Genomic DNA, 22,605 nt, shown 5'->3' with positions numbered 1-22,605 from the left:
AGTTTATTTCGTAAAAAGTAGGTGAATAAGCTATTAAAAATAAAAAGATATTTGTAAAAAATATTTTTTTGGAGGGCAGCGTTACATACTGTACATCGATTTCACAATTGCAGAAGACAAGTAATGCACTTGTCCGTATCGGATCCGTTCCTAACAAATCAATGACGTATTATGGGGATTACTAGAAAATGCCAATGCGCATGCGCGAATTGTGAGCGCGCGTGGATGCCGAGATTAAGAAGAAAACAATAACGCATGCGCACAGGGTAAAGTAGGCGGATGACGTGGACTGACGGCCGCCTAACGGACAGAATTTCAGTTGGCTGATCCAGAAACGTGATCGACAGCCCAAAAAAAAAACATTTTACGGATTGCATTTGTGTAGATTCACAAATGGATCAATAATGGTGATAACTTTAGTTTTAATTATATTTATAACAAATCATGAATGAAAGTCATATTGATTTTGTAAAACTAATTCTATCCTGGATCGACATAAAGGTAAGTTTACTTTCACTTTAACATACTGAAGAATTATAGAAAATCTGCAATAAACACAATAAAAACAGTGAACATACAGTATATATTTTTTAAGCTCATTCCATAGATCAAATGATGATTCCAGTGGAGGTCCCACTTGTAAAGCTATCTAAGCTCCTCGTGTTATGAGGGGCTTTAAAACTGTTATTTTCCAGCATAGTGATGTGCAGTCACTAGAGGCAGGTGAGACAGTGCTTCACCTCTCATATGGGCAAAAATATCTATTTTTTTTATTGGCTTTAAAAAAAAAATGCAATTTTTTTTCCCCCAGCATTTTTTTTCACAGCTACATGTTGTGCAATGGAGAGGCACAAGCAGGTCTGCCCACCATTACACAACATGCTGCGCCACCTACTGGATGAAAGTGGTTAAGATCATTGCATGGCCCATAACTGCTTATTTGAGGCAGTCCTATTTGGGCTGAACCAATCCAGTTAGAGGCATTAGTAAGTGGAACTTAGGGTTGGGGCTGGATGTTTAATCATTTAAAACAAAACAAAAACGGAAAATAAAAACTTTCATTTATTTTGTTGCTGCCCTGTTCAGCTGTAAGCTTTTATTCAATAAAAAAGAGAGTTCTGTTCTTCCCCTCCAAGTGCAGTGGAATGTTCCACTGTCACTTCCTTACAGACTACAGAGCAGGAAGAGATGCAGACTCAGAGCAGTGTTTTAGCCACATTTTATTAAAGTAAGTTCTGCAACCTTAGATTTTACTGAAAGGGATTCTGTTAGTTAAACTTATAATTTAATGAATGTGGTTTTTGTTTTTTTACTCTTTTAAAGCAGTTTAAGGATCATTTTTGTATTTTGTTTACTCAAATTTTACACCCAGCAGCTTGCCTCTGTACTGCACACTCATATATAGTCTCACTTTCTGAACTCTCTGTAGCTCTGCTGTTTGTATGGATGAATTGTTATTTGACAAGAGTAAGCTAGACCAACAGCATGGTAATGTAAAATGAAACCAAGCAGTTTAGAATGAGTTATAGCAAATATTCTCCATGGCTCCTGTAGCTATAGTATTTCATGTAATCCAGTGATTCCTTAGGTGTATGTTGGACAACCCTGATGTAGACAACAAATAATAATTTATTAATGCTCCCATTCATATATGTGTCGTTCTTCCCCATGGTCTCTTTCTCTCTCTGTCTCTCTTCCTCCCCCTCTGACTCTCTCATCCCTTATGTGTCTAACCCTCTGTGTGTGATTGTGTCTCTCTCTTTCTCTAACCCTCTGTGTGTGATTGTGTCTATCTCTGTCTCTCTCTCTCTCTCACCCTCTGTGTGTGATTGTGTCTCTCTCTTTTTCTCTCCCTCTAACCCTCTGTGTGTGATTGTGTCTCTCCCTTTCTCTCTATCTAACCCTCTGTGTGTGATTGTGTCTCTTTCTCTCTCTCTAACCCTCTGTGTGTGATTGTGTCTCTCTCTCTTTCTCTCTCTCTCTCTCTCTCTCTCTCTCTAACCCTCTGTGTGTGATTGTCTGTCTCTCTCTCTCTCTCTCTCTCTCTCTCTCTAACCCTCTGTGTGTGATTGTGTGTCTCTCTCTCTCTCTAACCCTCTGTGTATGATTGTGTGTGTCTCTCTCTCTCTCTCTCTCTCTCTCTCTCTCTCTCTCACTATCTGTGTGTGATTGTCTCTCTCTCTCTCTCTCTAACCCTCTGTGTGTGATTGTGTCTCTCTTTCTCTCTCTCTCTAACCCTCTGTGTGTGATTGTGTCTCTCTCTCTCTTTTTCTCTCTCTCTAACCCTCTGTGTGTGATTGTGTCTCTCTCTCTTTCTCTCTCTCTAACCCTCTGTGTGTGATTGTGTCTCTCTCTTTCTCTCTCTCTAACCCTCTGTGTGTGATTGTGTCTCTCTCTTTCTCTCTCTCTCTAACCCTCTGTGTGTGATTGTGTCTCTTTCTCTCTCTCTCTAACCCTCTGTGTGTGATTGTGTCTCTCTCTCTTTCTCTCTTTCTCTAACCCTCTGTGTGTGATTGTGTCTCTCTCTCTCTCTCTCTCTCTCTCTAACCCTCTTTGTATGATTCTCTCTCTCTCTCTCTCTCTCTCTAACCCTCTGTGTGTGATTGTGTCTCTCTCTCTCTCTCACCCTCTGTGTGTGATTGTGTCTTTCTCTCTCTCTCTCTCTTTCTCTAACCCTCTGTGTGTGATTGTGTCTCTCTCTTTCTCTCTCTCTCTCTAACCCTCTGTGTGTGATTGTGTGTCTCTCTCTTTCTCTCTCTCTCTAACCCTCTGTGTGTGATTGTCTCTCTCTCTCTCTCTCTCTCTAACCCTCTTTGTATGATTCTCTCTCTCTCTCTCTCTCTCTCTCTCTCACCCTCTGTGTGTGATTGTCTCTCTCTCTCTCTCTCTAACCCTCTGTGTGTGATTGTGTCTCTCTTTCTCTATCCCTCTTTGTGTGATTGTGTCTCTCTCTCTGTTTCTCTCTCTCTCTAACCCTCTGTGTGTGATTGTGTCTCTCTCTCTCTCTTTCTCTCTCTCTCTCTAACCCTCTGTGTGTGATTGTGTGTCTCTCTCTTTCTCTCTCTCTCTAACCCTCTGTGTGTGATTGTCTCTCTCTCTCTCTCTCTCTCTCTCTCTCTCTAACCCTCTTTGTATGATTCTCTCTCTCTCTCACCCTCTGTGTGTGATTGTCTCTCTCTCTCTCTCTCTCTCTAACCCTCTGTGTGTGATTGTGTCTCTCTTTCTCTATCCCTCTTTGTGTGATTGTGTCTCTCTCTGTTTCTCTCTCTCTCTCTAACCCTCTGTGTGGGATTGTCTCTCTCTCTCTCTCTCTCTCTCTCTAACCCTCTGTGTGTGATTGTGTCTCTCTCTCTCTCTCTCTCTCTCTCTCTCTCTAAACCTGTGTGTGATTGTGTCTCTTTCTTTCTTTCTTTCTTTCTCTCTCTCTCTCTCTCTCTCTCTCTCTCTCTCTCTCTCTCTCTCTCTCTCTCTCTCTCTCTCTCTCTCTCTCTCTCACCCTCTGTGTGTGATTGTGTCTCTCTCTTTCTCTCTCTCTCTAACCCTCTGTGTGTGATTGTCTCTCTCTCTCTCTCTCTCTCTCTAACCCTCTGTGTGTGATTGTGTCTCTCTTTTTCTCTTTCTCTCTCTCTCTCTCTCTCTCTCTCTCTCTCTCTCTCTCTCTCTCCCTCTGTGTGTGATTGCGTCTCTCTCTCTCTCTCTCTCTCTCTCTCTCTCTCTAACCCCCTGTGAGTGATTGTGTGTCTCTCTCTCTCTCTCTCTAACCCTCTGTGTCTCTCTCCCTCTCCCCCGTCTCTCTCTCCCTCTCCCCCCGAGTGCTTTTCTGTGTTTCTGTCTACCATTTATTTATTTAATTAATTAATTGGTAGTGCCATCTGATGGTGTGGCTTTATTTAAAGGCGTGGGGTCAAGCGCCCCACCATCTTTAAATTTCACCAGCTGCCACTGGATTAAGACATTTTTATATTTACTGAATAATGAAGGAATCTATAAGCATAATTTACAGCATTAAAGTAAAAAGTATGTTTTAAACATATATTTTAATGGGCCTGGATTTCTAGATCTCATAATCAGAGCAAGCATTTTGTTATCTTGCAAGAGTTTGTGTTTACAATCCTTTAGACTAAAATCAGATGTTTACTAAGTTGACCAGTTTTCCAAGACACCATTTAAAGGGACATGAAACCCATATGTTTTCTTTCATGATTTAGAAAGAGTATGCAATTTTAAATAACTTTCCAATTTACATCTATTATCTAATTTTCTTCATTCTTTTGATATCCTTTGTTGAAAATCATATCTAAATATGCTCAGTAGCTGCTGATTGGTGGCTGCACAGAGATACCTCATGTGATTGGCTCACCATGTGCATTGCTATTTCTTCAACAAAGGATATCTAAAGAATGAAGGCGTATCCTAGCCACTGCCTCACCAGCCTCTGACGTCACCGCACGTCACTGCTTCATACATACATACATAGTGGTAATTCATTGCATGGGCAATACACAGTAGCTGTACAACTGTGCATAGCGGCACATTAAAATGCGCCTTTTTTAGAGAAGAACTTTCCTGCAGTATATCAGCCTGGTCTCTCCTGAAAAGAGACGTATGCCATGAAATACCAGGCAGTCACCTTCTGACCACCTTCAACATACATTTACGCTTTCTTTGTGCCTTATCAGTGAGGTACATCCCACTAGGCTCACTGGGAAAGAGTCCAGGTCTAGTTGCCCAAATAAACCTTAAAGAGATTAGTCCCCAAGGGTCATAATTTGCATATATAACAATAGAGGATGCCTCAACCAGGGAACAAGCAAAGGCCTAATAGTCAACTACCCCAGGAGCAGCCGGCTTTACCCCAAAGTGTGTGTGTTTAAAGGGACATTCTAGCCAAAATTGGAATCAACATGGATACATTTCCGTTTTGAATAGAAACATTTTTGTAATATACATGTATTAGCAAAAATCCTTCTAATAAAAGCTATAGCTGTTTCAAATGTGTATTTAAATATGCAACGTGCACCAGCATTTTAAACACAGCACTTGCTCAGAGAGCCTAATGTGCTTGTACCATCTGGTAATGATTGAATGTGTTAATTGCTGACATGATACAAGCCCCACTGTCACTTTGAGCAGCTGCAGTATTTGAAATGCTGGTGCACTGAGAGTACTAGCTAAACTTCACATGCACGTGCAGAGAAAAATGTTAACGCTATAACAGTGATAACTTTTACTAGAAGCATTTTTGCCAATATGTTTCTATTCAAAGATGTAACTCATCTATGTGCATTTACAGTTGTCCCTTTTTAATAGAGAAGAACATCTCTGCAGTACGTTAGTCTGGTCCTGCCTAAAAAAGACACTGAACGCCAAAATTCCAGATACCTAAATTATTATTCCCTCTTAATACCAAGACTGACCAGCTACAAATTAGTATAATTCACTCCACATTTTTTGCAGTTTCCATATTCTCATATAAGTAATGTAACATTTGCTCTGGACGTAGATTTAAATGATACCAGCTCATCTCTTTGCCCTATAAAATATAATCTGACCGTAGCATGATTTCTCTTTCTGATTTTAGTGGTGTGATGGAGACGCCGATCACTCAGTCTGTTCTTGGGGTGCAAAACTACCTAGAGGTGAGTAAATATAAGCCCATTTTATTCTTTAAAATGACATTAAACACCTTGAGATATTAATATAAAATGCTTTATTGTATGTAGTAAAACAACTTTGTGATATAATTTCATTATTTTGTTCCCCTTTCATGTAATTTTATTCAGAATATTGTGGGCTTCTCAATTTCCTGTTAAAAGTGGAAGTGCAGACACAGCTGTAATCCACACAGTCATTGGTTGCACACTCTAGTTAGCCATTTATAACTGTCCTTTATTGGCCTTAGCAGAAAAAGAAACCTAAGTTTCAATATGGCTGCACCAATCAGTCACAGAAAAGAGAGATCCGGAACTCCAATATAAGATATAAAAACAGTCTATATTCCAAAAATTAAAATACAGGATTCTGGCATTGACTGGTCTTACGCGTTTCAGCTTACTGCCGTAATCATAGACCTTACTAGCATATGTCAATGAACATTTTAAAAATCAGTAATTAAATTCCTATTGGATGTGACTAATTATACACACCTGCTTAACCCTTTGCATATTACGCTAATTAAAGGTACATAAAAGTATAACAGTCTGGAAAAGGAAAAGTAATAGATTACATAAATGCAATATTATTATTTCATATTATAGTAACAGAGCCACCATAAATACAGATTTAAATGGAGGGAAAAATAAATTAATAAACACATACATAAATTAGTCAAAAAGTAGCTACTATAAGAAGAATGTTGTTTACAAAGAAACAACATCCAACCATAATATGCATAATTACAAAAATTTTGTATGCCCTTATCGGGATCTATTAAATCATGTTGAACTACACTAAATGTTGAAAGCTAAATATTGAGAAAAGTCCTTGTAATGAATAATCTCTTCAAAGTAGTAAACCTTTTTGTTATGATCTTATAAGAATTATGATTTGGAAAGTCAGTAGTTCACACTCACACACAAAATGGAAAATATGAAAAAATGTAGAAAAATATATATTGGGAAAATTATTGAAAAATTATTCCCAATAATTAATAACCGTACTCTTGAGTTAAATCCATTTAGTGTTTGTGTGGTCAGCTTAAATATCCAAAAGAGTTGTCTAGAGAGTGCTTTATTCCTATCGTGACCTCTATATGTGACTATCAAATATTCAGGGAAAGCAGGGTATAGTGAATCTCCCAAAAATTCAGTGTCGCTACATTTTCTACTCTTAGGGTTTGATCGCCATCTACCATTTTATAATGATCTGCATGTTAATGTCTGCAGATGAGCTGTCTCCAAAACTAACTCACAATTAGCCATTTCCATGTTGATTTGCAGCACTTTTTTACATCGTTGTTACAGTAATGGCCCTATACTTAACATCTGGCAGTCCTGTTTTTCTGATCACAGCACAAATGGTCAATATTTAATGACACATTAACCAAAACATTTTTCACTTAAAGGGATAGTCTGGCCAAAATTGGAACCCACGTGGATGCATTTCAGTTTTGAAAAGAAGCATTTTTATAATATACAGTACATGTATTAGCAAAAATACTTCTAATAAAAGCTATAGCTGTTTTAAACGTGTATTTAAATATGCTCCGTGCACCAGCATTTTAAACACAGCACTTCTTGAGAGAGTCTAAGGTGCTTGTACCATCTAGTAATGATTCTGTTTGTTAATTGCTGACATGATACAACCCCCACTATCACTCTGAGCAACTGCAGTATTTAAAATGCTGGTGCTCTGAGAATATCTAGTTATACTTCACATGAACGTGCTGAGATAAATAAACTTTTACTAGAAGCATTTTTGCCAATGCATGTATATTATAAACCTGTTTCTAATCAAAGATGCAATTTATCTATGTGCATTTAATTTTTTACCGGAATGTCTCTTTTAAAGGGATATGAAACCCAATTTGTTTCTTTTACAATTCCGATAGAGCAGGCAATTTTAAAGGGACACTAAATAAAAAGAAAAATTCTTTCATGATTCAGATAGAGAATACAATTTCAAACAACATTCCAATTTTCATTCTTTAGATAACCTTTGTTGAAGAAATAGCAATGCACATGGGTGAGCCAATCACACAAGGCATCTATGTGCAGCCACCAGTCAGCAGCTACTGAGCCTATCTAAATATGCTTTTCAGCAAAGGATATAAAGAGAATGAAGCAAATTAGATAATAGAAACAAATTAGAAAGTTGTTTAAAATTGCATGCTCTTTCAAAATCATGAATGAAAAAAACTAGGTTTCATGTCCCTTTAAGCAACTTTATATTTTACACCTATTATCATTTTTTCTACATTCTCTTGGCATCTTTATTTGAAAAGCAGGAATGTAAGCTTAGGAACCGGCCTATTTTTGGTTTAGCACCTGGGTAACGCTTGCTGAATGCTCTATCTGAATCATGAAAGAAAAAAAAATGCACCAGCATTTTAATCACAGTCCTTGCTCAGAGGGCCTCAGGTGCTTGTACTATCTGGTAATGACTCAATTTGCATTATTGCTGACATGATACAAGTCCCCACTGGCTCCCTGTTCAGCTGCAATATTTAAAAAGATGGTGCACTGAGAATATCTAGCTATGCTGCACATGCAGAGAAAAATGCTAACACTCAAACAGTGGTAACGTTTACCAAAAGCATTTTTTGCCAATATAAGTATATTGTAAATTTGTTTCTATCAAAAAATGTAATTCATCTTTGTTCATCTCAATTTTGAGCTTTCTATCCCTCTAAGTAATATACTATAAATCTCTTCTTTGTCATGCATTAATATTATAAACAGTTTGGTATTCTATATGGCCTAAGTAGTCCCTAATTTAGTTTCATTTGAGTGTTTCTTTACGGAATGTGCATTAACTGACATGGAGAAGTTATTTAAGCAGAACTGTATAAACCATCAGCGATTGCTTACAATACCTACATCTCAAGTTTTGTATATTTTGTTGTCAAACTGTTTCCATATTTTGATGCCTTAATCCGATTTTATATTATTGTTATCTTGGTAAGAGTCAGATGGTTTTTAATACAAATATGACATGCTAGCACTTTTATAAATGTCTGGATTTAGTTAAAATGTCAGTTTGTTTTTCACAGTTTTATCATTTTTATCTATCATTGGTTGCAGTGAGAACTGGTCTTACTGCCTCTAAAGTTCCATTGTTTTGTCTCCCTATAGGATACTGGCAAAACAGGCTTTCTCCAACATTGGTGTGTCCGGTCCACGGCGTCATCCATAACTTGTGGGAATATTCTCTTCCCCAACAGGAAATGACAAAGAGCACAGCAAAAGCTGTCCATATAGCCCCTCCCAGGCTCCGCCCCCCCAGTCATTCTCTTTGCCGCTCTGAACAAGTAGCATCTCCACGGAGATGGTGAAGAGTATGTGGTGTTTAGTTGTAGTTTTTTATTCTTCTATCAAGAGTTTGTTATTTTAAAATAGTGCTGGTATGTACTATTTACTCTGAAACAGAAAGAGATGAAGAGTTCTGTTTAAAAGAGGAGTATGATTTTAGCAGCAGTAACTAAAATCAATTGATGTTCCCACGCAGGACTGTTGAGCTGAGAGAACTTCAGTTGGGGGGAACAGTCTGCAGACTTTTCTGCTCAAGGTATGACTAGCCATTTTTCTAACAAGACTGTGTAATGCTGGAAGGCTGTCATTTTTCCCTCATGGGGATCGGTAAGCCATTTTCTTAGACTTAGAAAGAATAAAGGGCTTATTATGGGCTATTAACTGGTTGACACTCTTAAGGGCTAAATCGATTATTTATTTAAGTTATTTTTGAAAGTTTGAAGTAATTTTCACACTTTTATTGTTTGGGGAACGTTTTTATCGCCAGGCACTAGTTTAGACACCTTCCCAGTCAGGAAGGGCCTTTCACTATAGTAGGCAGAGCCTCATTTTCGCGCCATTATTGCGCAGTTACTTTTGAGTACAGTGCATGCAGCTGCATGTGTGAGGGTCTGGTATCCACTGAAAACGTTCCTAGAAGGCTTGAATTGGTATCGTATACCCCCCTGGGATAGGTGAAGTCGCAACAGAGGCTGTGGCTGGGACTGTAGTGGGGTTAAAATTGCAAACGGCTCCGGTTTCCACATTTTAAGGGTTAACAGCTTGAAAATTGGGGTGCAATACTTTGAATGCATTAAGACACTGTGGTGAAAATTTGGTAAAGATTGGATAATTCCTTCATAGTTTTTCACATATTTAGTAATAAAGTGTGCCCTGTTTAACATTTAAAGAGACAGTAACGGTTTTGTTTTAAAACGGTTTTTGTGCTTTATTAACCAGTTTAAGCCTGTTTAACATGTCTGTACCTTCAGATAGATCATGTTCTGTATGTATGGAAGCCAATGTGGTTCCCCCTTCAAATATGTGTGATAATTGTGCCATAGCGTCCAAACATAGTAAGGACAGTACTGTCACAAATAGTAAGGTTGCCCAGGATGATTCCTCAGATGAAGGAAGTAGAGATAGTTCTACATCATCTCCTTCTGTGTCTATACCAGTTATGCCCGCGCAGGCGACCCCTAGTACTTCTAGCGCGCCAATGCTTGTTACTATGCAACAATTGACGGCAGTAATGGATAACTCCATAGCTAATATTTTATCCAAAATGCCAGCATTTCAGAGAAAGCACGATTGCTCTGTTTTAAACACTGTAGAGCAGGAGGGCGCTGATGATAATTTTTCTGTCATACCCTCACACCAGTCTGAAGTGGCAGTGAGGGAGGGTTTGTCAGATGGAGAAATTTCTGATACAGGAAGAATTTCTCAGCAGGCAGAACCTGATGTTGTGACATTTAAATTTAAATTAGAGCATCTCCGCGCATTACTAAAGGAGGTGCTATCTACTCTGGATGATTGTGACAATCTGTTCATCCCAGAAAAATTGTGCAAGATGGACAAGTTCCTAGAGGTCCCGGTGCACCCTGATGCTTTTCTGATACCTAAACGGGTGGCGGACATAGTGAATAAGGAGTGGGAGAAGCCAGGCATACCTTTTGTCCCTCCTCCTATATTTAAGAAATTGTTCCCTATGGTCGACCCCAGGAAGGACTTATGGCAAACAGTCCCTAAGGTCGAGGGGGCGGTTTCTACACTAGCCAAGCGCACGACCATTCCCATTGAGGACAATTGTGCTTTCAAAGATCCTATGGATAAAAAATTGGAGGGTTTGCTTAAAAAGATTTTTGTACAGCAAGGTTACCTCCTTCAACCTATTTCGTGCATTATTCCTGTCACTACAGCGGCGTGGTTCTGGTTCGAGGAACTGGAAAAGTCGCTCAGTAGAGAGACTCCATATGAGGAAGTCATGGACAGAATTCACGCACTTAAGTTAGCTAATTCCTTTATTTTAGACGCCGCTTTGCAGTTAGCGAGGTTAGCGGCGAAAAATTCAGGGTTTGCAATTGTGGATGCGCAGAGCGCTCTGGCTAAAGTCTTGGTCGGCGGATGTATCTTCCAAGACAAAATTACTTAATATCCCTTTCAAGGGTAAGACCCTTTTTGGGCCAGAATTGAAAGAGATTATTTCAGACATCACTGGGGGAAAGGGCCATGCCCTCCCACAAGATAGACCTTTCAAGGCTAAGAATAAGTCCAATTTTCGTTCCTTTCGCAATTTCAGGAACGGACCGGCTTCCAACTCTGCAGCCTCTAGACAAGAGGGTAACGCTTCCCAGACTAAACCAGCTTGGAAACCAATGCAAGGTTGGAACAAGGGTAAACAGGCCAAGAAGCCTGCTGCTGCTACCAAGACAGCATGAAGGGGTAGCCCCCGATCCGGGACCGGATCTAGTAGGGGGCAGACTCTCTCTCTTTGCTCAGGCTTGGGCAAGAGATGTTCAGGATCCCTGGGCACTAGAAATAGTCTCTCAGGGTTATCTTCTAGAATTCAAGGAACTACCCCCAAGGGGAAGGTTCCACATGTCTCACTTATCTTCAAACCAAATAAAGAGACAGGCATTCTTACATTGTGTAGAAGACTTGTTAAAGATGGGAGTGATACACCCAGTTCCAACTGTGGAACAAGGTCAGGGGTTTTACTCAAATCTGTTTGTAGTTCCCAAAAAAGAGGGAACTTTCAGACCAATTCTGGATTTAAAAATTCTAAACAAATTTCTCAGAGTTCCATCGTTCAAAATGGAAACCATTCGAACAATTTTACCTACAATCCAGGAGGGTCAATTTATGACTACCGTGGATTTAAAGGATGCGTATCTACATATTCCTATCCACAAAGATCATCATCAGTTCCTAAGGTTCGCCTTTCTGGACAAACATTATCAGTTCGTGGCTCTCCCATTCGGACTAGCCACTGCTCAAAGAATTTTCACAAAGCTGCTCGGGTCCCTTCTAGCGGTTCTAAGACCAAGGGGTATTGCAGTGGCACCTTATCTGGATGACATTCTAATCCAAGCGTCGTCTCTTTCGAAAGCAAAGGCTCATACAGACATTGTTCTAGCCTTTCTCAGATCTCACGGGTGGAAGGTGAACGTAGAAAAGAGTTCCCTGTCTCCGTCAACAAGAGTTCCCTTTTTGGGAACAATAATAGATTCTTTAGAAATGAAGATCTTCCTGACAGAAGCCAGAAAGTCAAAGGTTCTAAACGCTTGTCAAGTTCTTCACTCTATTCTGCAGCCTTCCATAGCTCAGTGCATGGAAGTAGTAGGGTTGATGGTTGCAGCAATGGACATAGTTCCTTTTGCTCGAATTCATCTAAGACCATTACAACTGTGCATGCTCAAGCAGTGGAATGGGGACTATACAGACTTGTCTCCAAAGATTCAAGTAGACCAGATGACCAGAGACTCACTCCGTTGGTGGTTGTCCCAGGATCACCTGTCTCAGGGAATGAGTTTCCGCAGACCAGAGTGGGTCATTGTCACGACCGACGCCAGTCTATTAGGCTGGGGCGCGGTCTGGGATTCCCTGAAAGCTCAGGGTTTATGGTCTCGGGAAGAGTCTCTTCTCCCGATCAACATCCTGGAACTGAGAGCGATATTCAATGCTCTCCGGGCTTGGCCTCAACTAGCGATGGCCGGATTCATAAGATTCCAGTCAGACAACATGACGACTGTAGCTTACATCAACCATCAGGGGGGAACAAGGAGTTCCTTGGCGATGAGAGAGGTATCCAAAATCATCAAATGGGCGGAGGATCACTCCTGCCACCTATCTGCAATCCACATCCCAGGAGTAGACAACTGGGAGGCGGATTATCTGAGTCGTCAGACTTTCCATCCGGGGGAGTGGGAACTCCACCCGGAGGTGTTTGCCCAGTTGACTCAATTATGGGGCATTCCAGACATGGATCTGATGGCGTCTCGTCAGAACTTCAAGGTTCCTTGCTACGGGTCCAGATCCAGGGATCCCAAGGCGACTCTAGTGGATGCATTAGTGGCGCCTTGGTCGTTCAACCTAGCTTATGCGTTTCCACCGTTCCCTCTCCTTCCCAGGCTTGTAGCCAGGATCAAACAGGAGAAGGCCTCTGTGATTCTGATAGCTCCTGCATGGCCGCGCAGGACTTGGTATGCAGACCTGGTGAATATGTCATCGGCTCCACCATGGAAGCTACCTTTGAGACAGGATCTTCTAGTACAAGGTCCATTCGAACATCCAAATCTAGTTTCTCTGCAGCTGACTGCTTGGAAATTGAACGTTTGATTTTATCCAAGCGTGGGTTTTCAGATTCAGTGATAGATACTCTGGTCCAAGCCAGAAAACCTGTGACTAGAAAGATTTACCATAAAATATGGAAAAGATATATCTGTTGGTGTGAATCCAAGGGATTCTCCTGGAGTAAGATTAAAATTCCTAAGATCCTCTCCTTTCTCCAAGAAGGTTTGGATAAGGGATTGTCAGCGAGTTCTCTAAAAGGACAGATTTCTGCTTTATCTGTCTTGTTACACAAACGACTGGCAGCTGTGCCAGATGTACAAGCTTTTGTACAGGCTTTGGTCAGAATCAAGCCTGTTTACAGACCCTTGACTCCTCCCTGGAGTCTAAATTTAGTTCTTTCAGTTCTTCAAGGGGTTCCGTTTGAACCCTTACATTCCATAGATATCAAGTTACTATCTTGGAAAGTTCTGTTTTTGGTTGCTATTTCTTCTGCTAGAAGAGTTTCTGAATTATCTGCTTTGCAGTGTAATCCACCCTATCTGGTGTTCCATTCAGATAAGGTTGTTTTGCGTACCAAGCCTGGTTTTCTTCCAAAAGTTGTTTCCAACAAGAATATTAACCAGGAAATAGTTGTTCCTTCTTTGTGTCCGAATCCAGTTTCAAAGAAGGAACGTTTGTTACACAATTTAGATGTAGTTCGTGCTTTAAAGTTCTATTTAGAAGCAACAAAGGATTTCAGACAAACTTCTTCTTTGTTTGTTGTTTATTCTGGTAAGAGGAGAGGACAAAAAGCTACTGCTACCTCTCTTTCTTTCTGGCTGAAAAGCATCATCCGATTGGCTTATGAGACTGCCGGACGGCAGCCTCCTGAACGAATCACAGCTCACTCTACTAGGGCTGTGGCTTCCACATGGGCCTTCAAGAACGAGGCTTCTGTTGATCAGATATGTAAGGCAGCGACTTGGTCTTCTCTGCACACTTTTGCCAAATTCTACAAATTTGATACTTATGCTTCTTCGGAAGCTATTTTTGGGAGAAAGGTTTTGCAAGCCGTGGTGCCTTCTGTTTAGGTAACCTGATTTGCTCACTCCCTTCATCCGTGTCCTTAAGCTTTGGTATTGGTTCCCACAAGTTATGGAATACGCCGTGGACCGGACACACCAATGTTGGAGAAAACAGAATTTATGCTTACCTGATAAATTACTTTCTCCAGCGGTGTGTCCGGTCCACGGCCCGCCCTGGTTTTTTAATCAGGTTTGAAAAATTTCTTTCTCTATACACTACAGTCACCACGGCACCTTATAGTTTCTCCTTTTTTTCTCCTAACCGTCGGTCGAATGACTGGGGGGGGCAGAGCCTGGGAGGGGCTATATGGACAGCTTTTGCTGTGCTCTTTGCCATTTCCTGTTGGGGAAGAGAATATTCCCACAAGTTATGGATGACGCCGTGGACCGGACACACCGTTGGAGAAAGTAATTTATCAGGTAAGCATAAATTCTGTTTTTTCTATGTTCATTCACAATCTTCCATTTGCTGTTAAATTACATTTTTAAATAAAAAAAAGTCAAATAATTTTCACCCAATAAACTGTCTGACTACCTAAACATTTTTTTCTTGGCTGGAAAACATTCTCTAACACTATATTATGGTGCAGTTAGGGCCCATCTCCTGTGTTGATGATGCTTAGCGTACCATAGAGTAATGGTACATGCGTAATTGGGATAAAAGAAGCTGTTGTTCGTTCCTGTAAAGATTGCTTCTCTTTCTGTTTATATTTATATTATGACCCTAGGGAAAGTCTCACTAAGGGTGATGGGGGAATCTAGACGTGGACTCCTTGCCCACTGTGCTTAGAGGGATATGGCTGCACCTCACTGATGAGGTCCAAAGGAGGGCGAAACAATCGCCTGGAGTTGCCATTTCCCTTAGTCAGAGGAGAAATGCCTGGTATTTCGGGGCTGGACTGACCTCTTAGGCAGGATCAGACTGATATACTTCAGGAAAGTTTGCCTCTGTGAAAAGTACAATTGGGCCAAAAAAAAGCTACTCCCAGGTGGTAACCAGGCTATAGAACAAGCCACTGATCTGCTGTTTTTAACTGACTGATTACTTATCTTTCTCTTTAAATTGGTACATGCGTATGTGTGACTTAATTATTGTTTAGAAAAGAACATAACTATCTTTAAGTGCCCTTTAAAATTATTAGGTGGCCATGCAACGAAGTTGCAGGACAACCTATTGTTATTGTCAGGATTATTATTATTATTATTATTATTATTTTTATTATTATTATTCCGCCAAACTTATACTATTGCCCATAACTCTTGAACTGCTAATGCAAAGCTCTTGAAATCAGGTATGCTGGTACAGCGTATTGCTCTGCTACATCTCTTGCAATATTGAACTCATAGGTCATAAGGTTACGCAGCCATATTGTTTTTTGCGACAAATTTCGATAACTGCTTAATAATCTTTAGCTCTGGAACTGCTTATGTTACAACTTTGAAACTTGCTGTGCTCAGTGTTGCTATGACCTAGATTTGCCATTGCTCAACAGAAGTGCTTTGGTCACATGATGTAGCAGCCATCTTGCATTTTGCGAAAATCTTTAAACATCTTCTTCTCTTAAACCGCTTAGTGCAATAAAGCGCAATTTTGCACATATGCTCCTTGCAAGGTCCTCTACCAAGTTTGTTCAAATTGCCATTTTTTCCATAATCAACATGGCTGCTGTTAGACATTAACCTTTTTATCGCCATTTAATTGCGTAATTTTGCACTTTATACATTAGTTTTACAATATTTAACAATATTACAGTGTAATAGACACATGATTACACATAGTCATAACCCTCAAAGACAATATTGCAGTTAAAATTTGCATTGCGCAGTCGCCGTTGTGAAATAAAACATTTGCAAATTTTCATGAAACTTCTGCAAATATTAGAGGTCAATAGTGAGCATTACTATGTGCAATTTGAAAGCCATACGACGCATAGCTTGGTGGCCATTTTGTTTCGTATGCGCTGTTTTTAAAAACTACAAAAATCTTCTTCTCCGAAACCGCTTATGGCACAGACTTGAAATTTTGTTTACACAGTTATCTTATGACTAACATTCAGATTTGTTCAGAAGTTGATACGTCATGTGGTTTGGCAGCCATTTTGAATTGTTCAAAATTGCTTAACGATATATTTAAATTAATAATAAAACAAAAACCGTTTTACAAAAATGCTTTATTTTTGCCATGTTTATTGACATCTATAGTGAGCACTATTGTGCGTAATATGGAGGCTGTATATCTTACGATCGGGCAGCCATCTTGGTTTACGCGAAAATTTCGAAAGTCTATTTTCTCTGCAACCGCTTATGTAAGAACTGTGAAATTTGCTGTACAGTCTTATATTGTGACCTAGATTCACAATTGCTCATTAGGAGAGAATCAGTCACATGATGCGGCAGCAATATCGGTTTTATATTTATAGTAATTATTTGTAATTCAATACTGCCTCTTTTGAGTCAATTGCTCACAAAACACAAATTACTTATGCTAAACTCTTCAAATCAGGTATGCTGGTACAGCCTATTGCTCTGCTACATCTCATGCAATATTGAACTCATAGGTCATAAGGTTACGCAGCCATATTGTTTTTTGCGACAAATTTCGAGAGCTGCTTAATAATCTTTATCTCTGGAACTGCTTATGTTACAACTTTGAAACTTGCTGTGCTTAGTGCTGCTATGACCTAGATTTGCCATTGCTCAACAGAAGTGCCTTGGTCACATGATGCAGCAGCCATCTTGCATTTTGCAAAAATATTTAAACATCTTCTTCTCTTAAACTGCTTAGTGCAATAAAGCGCAATTTGGCACATATGCTCCTTGCAAGGTCCTCTACCAAGTTTGTTAAAATTGCGATTTTTACATAATCAACATGGCTGCTGTGAGACATTAACCTTTTTATCGCCATTTAATTGCGCAATTTTGCACTTTATACATTAGTTTTACAATATTTAACAATATTACAGTGTAATAGACACATGATTACACATAGCCATTACCCTTAAAGACAATATTGCAGTTAAAATTCGCATTGCGCAATCGCCTTCGTGAAATAAAACATTTGCAAACTTTCATGAAACTTCTGCAAATTGTAGAGGTCTATAGTGAGCATTAGTATGTGCAATTTGAAAGCCATACAATGCATAGCTTGGCAGCCATTTTGTTTTGTATGCGCCATTTTTAAAAATTATAAAAATCTTCTCCGAAACCGTTTATGGCACAGACTTGAAATTTTGTTTATAGAGTTATCTTATGACTAACATTCAGATTTGTTCAAGAGAAGTTGATAGGTCATGTGTTTTGGCAGCCATTTTGAATTGTTCAAAAATGCTTAACGATATTTTTAAATTAATAATAAAACAAAAACTGTTTTACAAAAATGCTTTATTTTTGCCATGTTTATTGACATCTATGGTAAGAACTATTGTGCATAATATGGAGGCTGTATATCATATGATTAGGCAGCCATTTTGTTTTGCATAAAAATTTCGAAAATCTATTTTCTCTGCAACCGCTTATGTTAGAACTGTGAAACTAGCTAAGTAACCTTATATTGTGACCTCACAGTTGTTCATGTTAAAGGAATTGTTCACAAGCTGTGGCAGCCATATTGGTTTACGCAAAAATTTCGAAAATATGCTTTCTTTGCAGCCGCTTATGTTAAAGCTGTGAAATTTGCTGTAAAACAATATCTTGTGACCTAGAGTTACATCTGATTGTGATGAATGTATTGCTCATATGGCAGGGCAGCCATCTTGAAAAACGCAAAATTTTCGAAAATATGTTTTTTTTTCCAACTGCTAATGTTAGAATTTTTTAAAAATTCTATAAAACTTTATATTGTGACTTAGCTGCTTGTATGACATTGCAAAGTCAATGCGCATGGCCACCTCTATCGCTGCTTGCAGCTATATTTTTTTTTTTTGGTCTAATGTTGCCCCTTTAAATACTAACCTTGTTATCTTTGATTGCATTTTGGATGGACGTGTAGAGGGACATAAGATATTTAAAATGCACAATTATTTTGTTCTAAACTGTCAGGGGAATACATCATTGCTGTAATTGTGTTACTGGCAATCAAGGGATAAATTACCATTGTGTGTGTGCTTAATGAAAACATATTATACATAAAATGTTCATGGACGTAATCTTACGTTTAAATTCTCATTTAAATACTCGGAGATCTTTTGCAGCACCAATGACATCATTAATGACATGGATATTACCCTTAGGATTCCAGATGTCTGTAATTTTTCAGGAGTTAGCTGGAGAACAGGAAGCAAGTCTGGTTATTACAAAAAATATGAGCAATTACATCTTTATTGAGGTCATTATTAGACTTTGATGATACTGCTGACGACACAAACCATACAATACTATGTACTGCTAAGTTCTCTCTAGACTGCTCCCACCAGTACGACTTTACATTATTTGTTGAACAGACAAGATGCAATGAACCTTACTGACAATGTAAAATGTAGATATACAGACATTGTCAAAAGTATTAGTACCCTTCCACTTTGTTAGGAAAACGCACAATTTTCTCTAAACTAAGTAAGAATTGACAAAAGTATTTGGTATCCACCATTCTTTATTTAAAATGTAACTTCACTTTGGATTGATGACTTCACATATTACTTTAAACAGTAAAACAAATGAGAATGGTACAATGGTAGCACAGCCTTTAGAGACAATAACGGCAATCAAGTGATTTCTGTAGCTCTGAATAAGATTTCTACACTTTTTAACTGGGATTTTTGCCCACTGTTCTTGAGCAAACTGCTCCAGTTCTCTCAGGTTTGATGTGTGCCTTTTTCCAACTGTGAGTTTCTGCTCTTTTCAAAGCTGTTTGATGGGATTCAGAGCTGGACCTACAGAAGGCTACTTCAGAATGATCCAATGTTTTATTCTCATCCATTCTTGGGTGTTTTTTGAGTTTATGTTTTGAGTCTTTATTATCCAGCTGGAGGACCCATGACCGTAAAATAAGACACAGTTTTCTAATACTGGACAGTACATTTTGCTCCAGAATTCCTTGATAGTCCTCTGATTTAATCGTGTCCTGCACAGATTCTAGGCACCCATTGCCAGACGCAGCAAAGCAACCCCAAAACATCACAGATCCCCCTCCCCTTTTGACTGTAGGGATAGTGTTCTTTTCTTTAAAAACTTTTTTCTTTTTTTATGATTTGCCAGAAAGATCTACTTTTGTTTCGTCTGCCCAAAGGACATTCTCCCAGAAGGACTAAAACTTGTCAACATACTTTTTTATGTAGTCAAGCTTTTTATATTTCTCTCTTAAAATCCAAGTGTACCAATACTTTAAAATCCAAGTGTACCAATACTTTAAAATGAAAGAGTACCAATACTTTTGGCTACATCTGTAAGTACATTTTCTTTAATGATTTATCATTATTTTTAAAAGTACAAAAAAAATCTTAAAAATGTGTTTTAAAGTGAATGTCAATTTTATCTTCATGTAAGCCTGCTAAGCGTTCATCTATGGTATACAATTAAAATCTTAGGGCTGCAACTAACGATTATTTTCATAATCGATTAATCGGCCGATTACTTTTTCGATTAATCGACTAATCGGATAAAAAGAGAATCAATAATAGTTTTCTATGTTTTAAATAAAATCCACATAATGAGTGTTACAAATATAAACTTCAGACTAAAACTTAACATTACTACATTAACTACAACTACATTAACACAACTGTTTCTTCAATTTTTAAGCAGCAGAGCACAGTTTTATAATTAAACAAAACAAAACCACAAACTGTTTGAAAAGAGGTAGAGCTAGAAAGAGTAGACTATCACTGTTAATAACATTCTGTTATTCACTCTTTGAGAAACTTTGCATTGAAATGCAAAAATCTCAACATGTCCACATGATTCTGGCTAAGGCTGGTTCTCTGCAGCTGTATTTCCTGCAGCAGAGAAAAGGCTGTTGAGGTGTATAAGTAGGGTTTTGCCAATTTCACCAAAGTGGGATATTTATCTTTGTTAGCTTTTCACCAATGCTAAGTGTTTTCTACCTTGGCAAGGGGCCTCTCAATAAAGTAACCCTTGACTTCATTCTAACATAAAAATATCTTGAATATCTATATGCAATGGTAAATAGCCAGCTATAAGGTTAGGGGAAATAACGAATATATACTTATAAAGGTTGAATCTGGTACATATTATCACAATTTATTAAAAATATAAAAAAACAATAAAAAACAAAATCAGAAGTGCTAAGGCCTGTATATCAATAACAGGACAAAGCCTTACACATTTATTTATACAGTACATATAATCAGCAATAGCAAGCAATACGTTAATAATTGTGCAAACAGATAATAGTGCACATCAATTTAAATAACTCCCATCAATCTAGGGGCAAGGTGTAAACAACAAGCTTGGCACTATATCATGAAAAGCATAGTTCCAAATCACCAGATTTAATATAAACAATCCAAATGATGACTATTATATCTGGGTTGCACATAAGCCAGGGGTAGTTGTAAACGTATACTGTCCTGAAAAAGTGAAAAGTAGACGTCTGTAGGCATCCTTTAGGCTAAGGACATAACCATAAAACACAATACCATGTGCAGGAGCTCATTGGAGTGAAGCAGCTGGTGTTGTGCACAGACCAACTAATTGCAAACCAACTAATCGATTAATCGATTATGAGATTCGTTGACAACTATTTTCATAATCGATTATTATCGATTATGACGATTAGTTGTTGCAGCTAAATCATTATGGTTTTTTTTAAATCCGAATTACGATTTTATCATAAATTATAAATAAATAATTCTACCGTTTATTTCAAAGCTCCTCCCAGAGCCGACTTCCTTCTTCTATATGTCTGACGTATACAGCGGTCCCACCCGCTCTATACATATGTGTCAAGCGCACCCCTGAGAGAGAGAGAGTGGTCCTGCGCATGCGCAACAGCAGATCTCAATGCCACTTACTTTCAGCGATCGAAGGAGCAGTCATTTATTTTTCATTAGCAGCGGCATTGAGCATGCGCGAATCGTGGACGCGCATCTAGGTTCCATCCGATGAATAGGGATTAGCGCATGCGCACAATACTAACGTGACGTAGGAGGAAAGGGGATGAATCCCACGGGGTATGAAATGTGATTAGACAGAATAATCTGAGAAATCTGTCACTCAAAACTGATCTATAGCGGGCGGAGATGCAGCGTGAATAGAGATAGACTTCAAAGTTCAAATTTGTGAGTACTATTCTGTTTTATAAAGGAATGATGAATGAAAGTCTAGTTATTTTTAGATTATGTTTCATGTGGCGTGACCGATTGCAGTTAACTTTACATTCACTTTAATGATATTTAAAACAGATATGAGTTGTATTTTACCTTTTATTGTCAAATATTTGCTGTAAAGGATACTAAACACAATTATTATCCCCCCGATTCAGACAGAGGATGCAATTTTATGCAACTTTCTAATTTACTCCTATTATCAATTTTTCTTCGTTCTCTTGCTATCTTTATTTAAAAAGCAGGAATGTAATGCTTACGAGCCGGCCCATTTTAAGTTCAGCGCCCTGATAACGCTTGCTTATTGGTGGCTACAGTTAAGTCACCCATAAGCAAGCATAACCCAGGTTCTCAACCAAAAATGGGCTGGCTCCTTAGCTTTACATTCCTGCTTTTTAAATAAAGATAGCAAGAGAACAAAGAAAAATTGACAATAGGAGTAAATTAGAAAGTTGCTTAAAATTGCATGCTCTTTCTGAATCATGAAAGAAAAAAATTGCGTTTAGTATCCCTTTAACACTGACTTTTTTTCTTTATTAAATGTAAAATGAATTAATAAATATATTTCAATGTTGTTTCTCATTGACTTCAGTGTATGTCTGTGAACATCATTATTTAAATGTAATATTTGAATAACACCTTTTGAATATCCAATTGTTATATTATATTCAAATGTTAATTTCTTCTATAGAAACATTTAAAACAAAGAACGAATGTCAAGTGGAACAGTCTTACATTTCCCCCTCCTCAATTGAGAGGCCAAAAAGTGTGCCCATAACTAATACATTGAGAATTAAAACAATAGTTTTTTTTCTTGTTTTTTTTTTCAGTTCCGTAAAAGGGAGGATGTCCAAATTTCCACCTAGGGGTTCAGCAACCTGTAAATCTCTTTATTCATGTACCACAGCTGACATGGACAGATAAGCAGTTTAATGGCTTTTCACTCCAAAAACAGGATTATAAAAAGATTCGGGAGTTTAGTATAGTCAAAATATGATTCAGATAGCGCATGCAATTTTA

The 22,605-nt window shown here is 38.5% G+C and overlaps 1 protein-coding gene across 1 annotated transcript in view; it reads left to right on the top strand.

The window, feature by feature from the left end:
* The first annotated feature begins 5,558 nt into the window (after nt 1–5,558).
* Nucleotides 5,559–22,605, top strand: part of PUSL1 (pseudouridine synthase like 1) — a 361,696-nt gene continuing 344,649 nt past the window's right edge. Inside the window, exon 1 of the mRNA XM_053690975.1 lies at nt 5,559–5,639. Coding sequence (XP_053546950.1) covers nt 5,559–5,639 — 81 coding nt within the window. The remainder of the gene's footprint in view (nt 5,640–22,605) is intronic.

Source organism: Bombina bombina, chromosome 8, assembly GCF_027579735.1.
Source record: "Bombina bombina isolate aBomBom1 chromosome 8, aBomBom1.pri, whole genome shotgun sequence".
Taxonomy (NCBI): Eukaryota; Metazoa; Chordata; class Amphibia; order Anura; family Bombinatoridae; genus Bombina; species Bombina bombina.
This window is presented reverse-complemented; position numbering and strand designations above follow the sequence as displayed.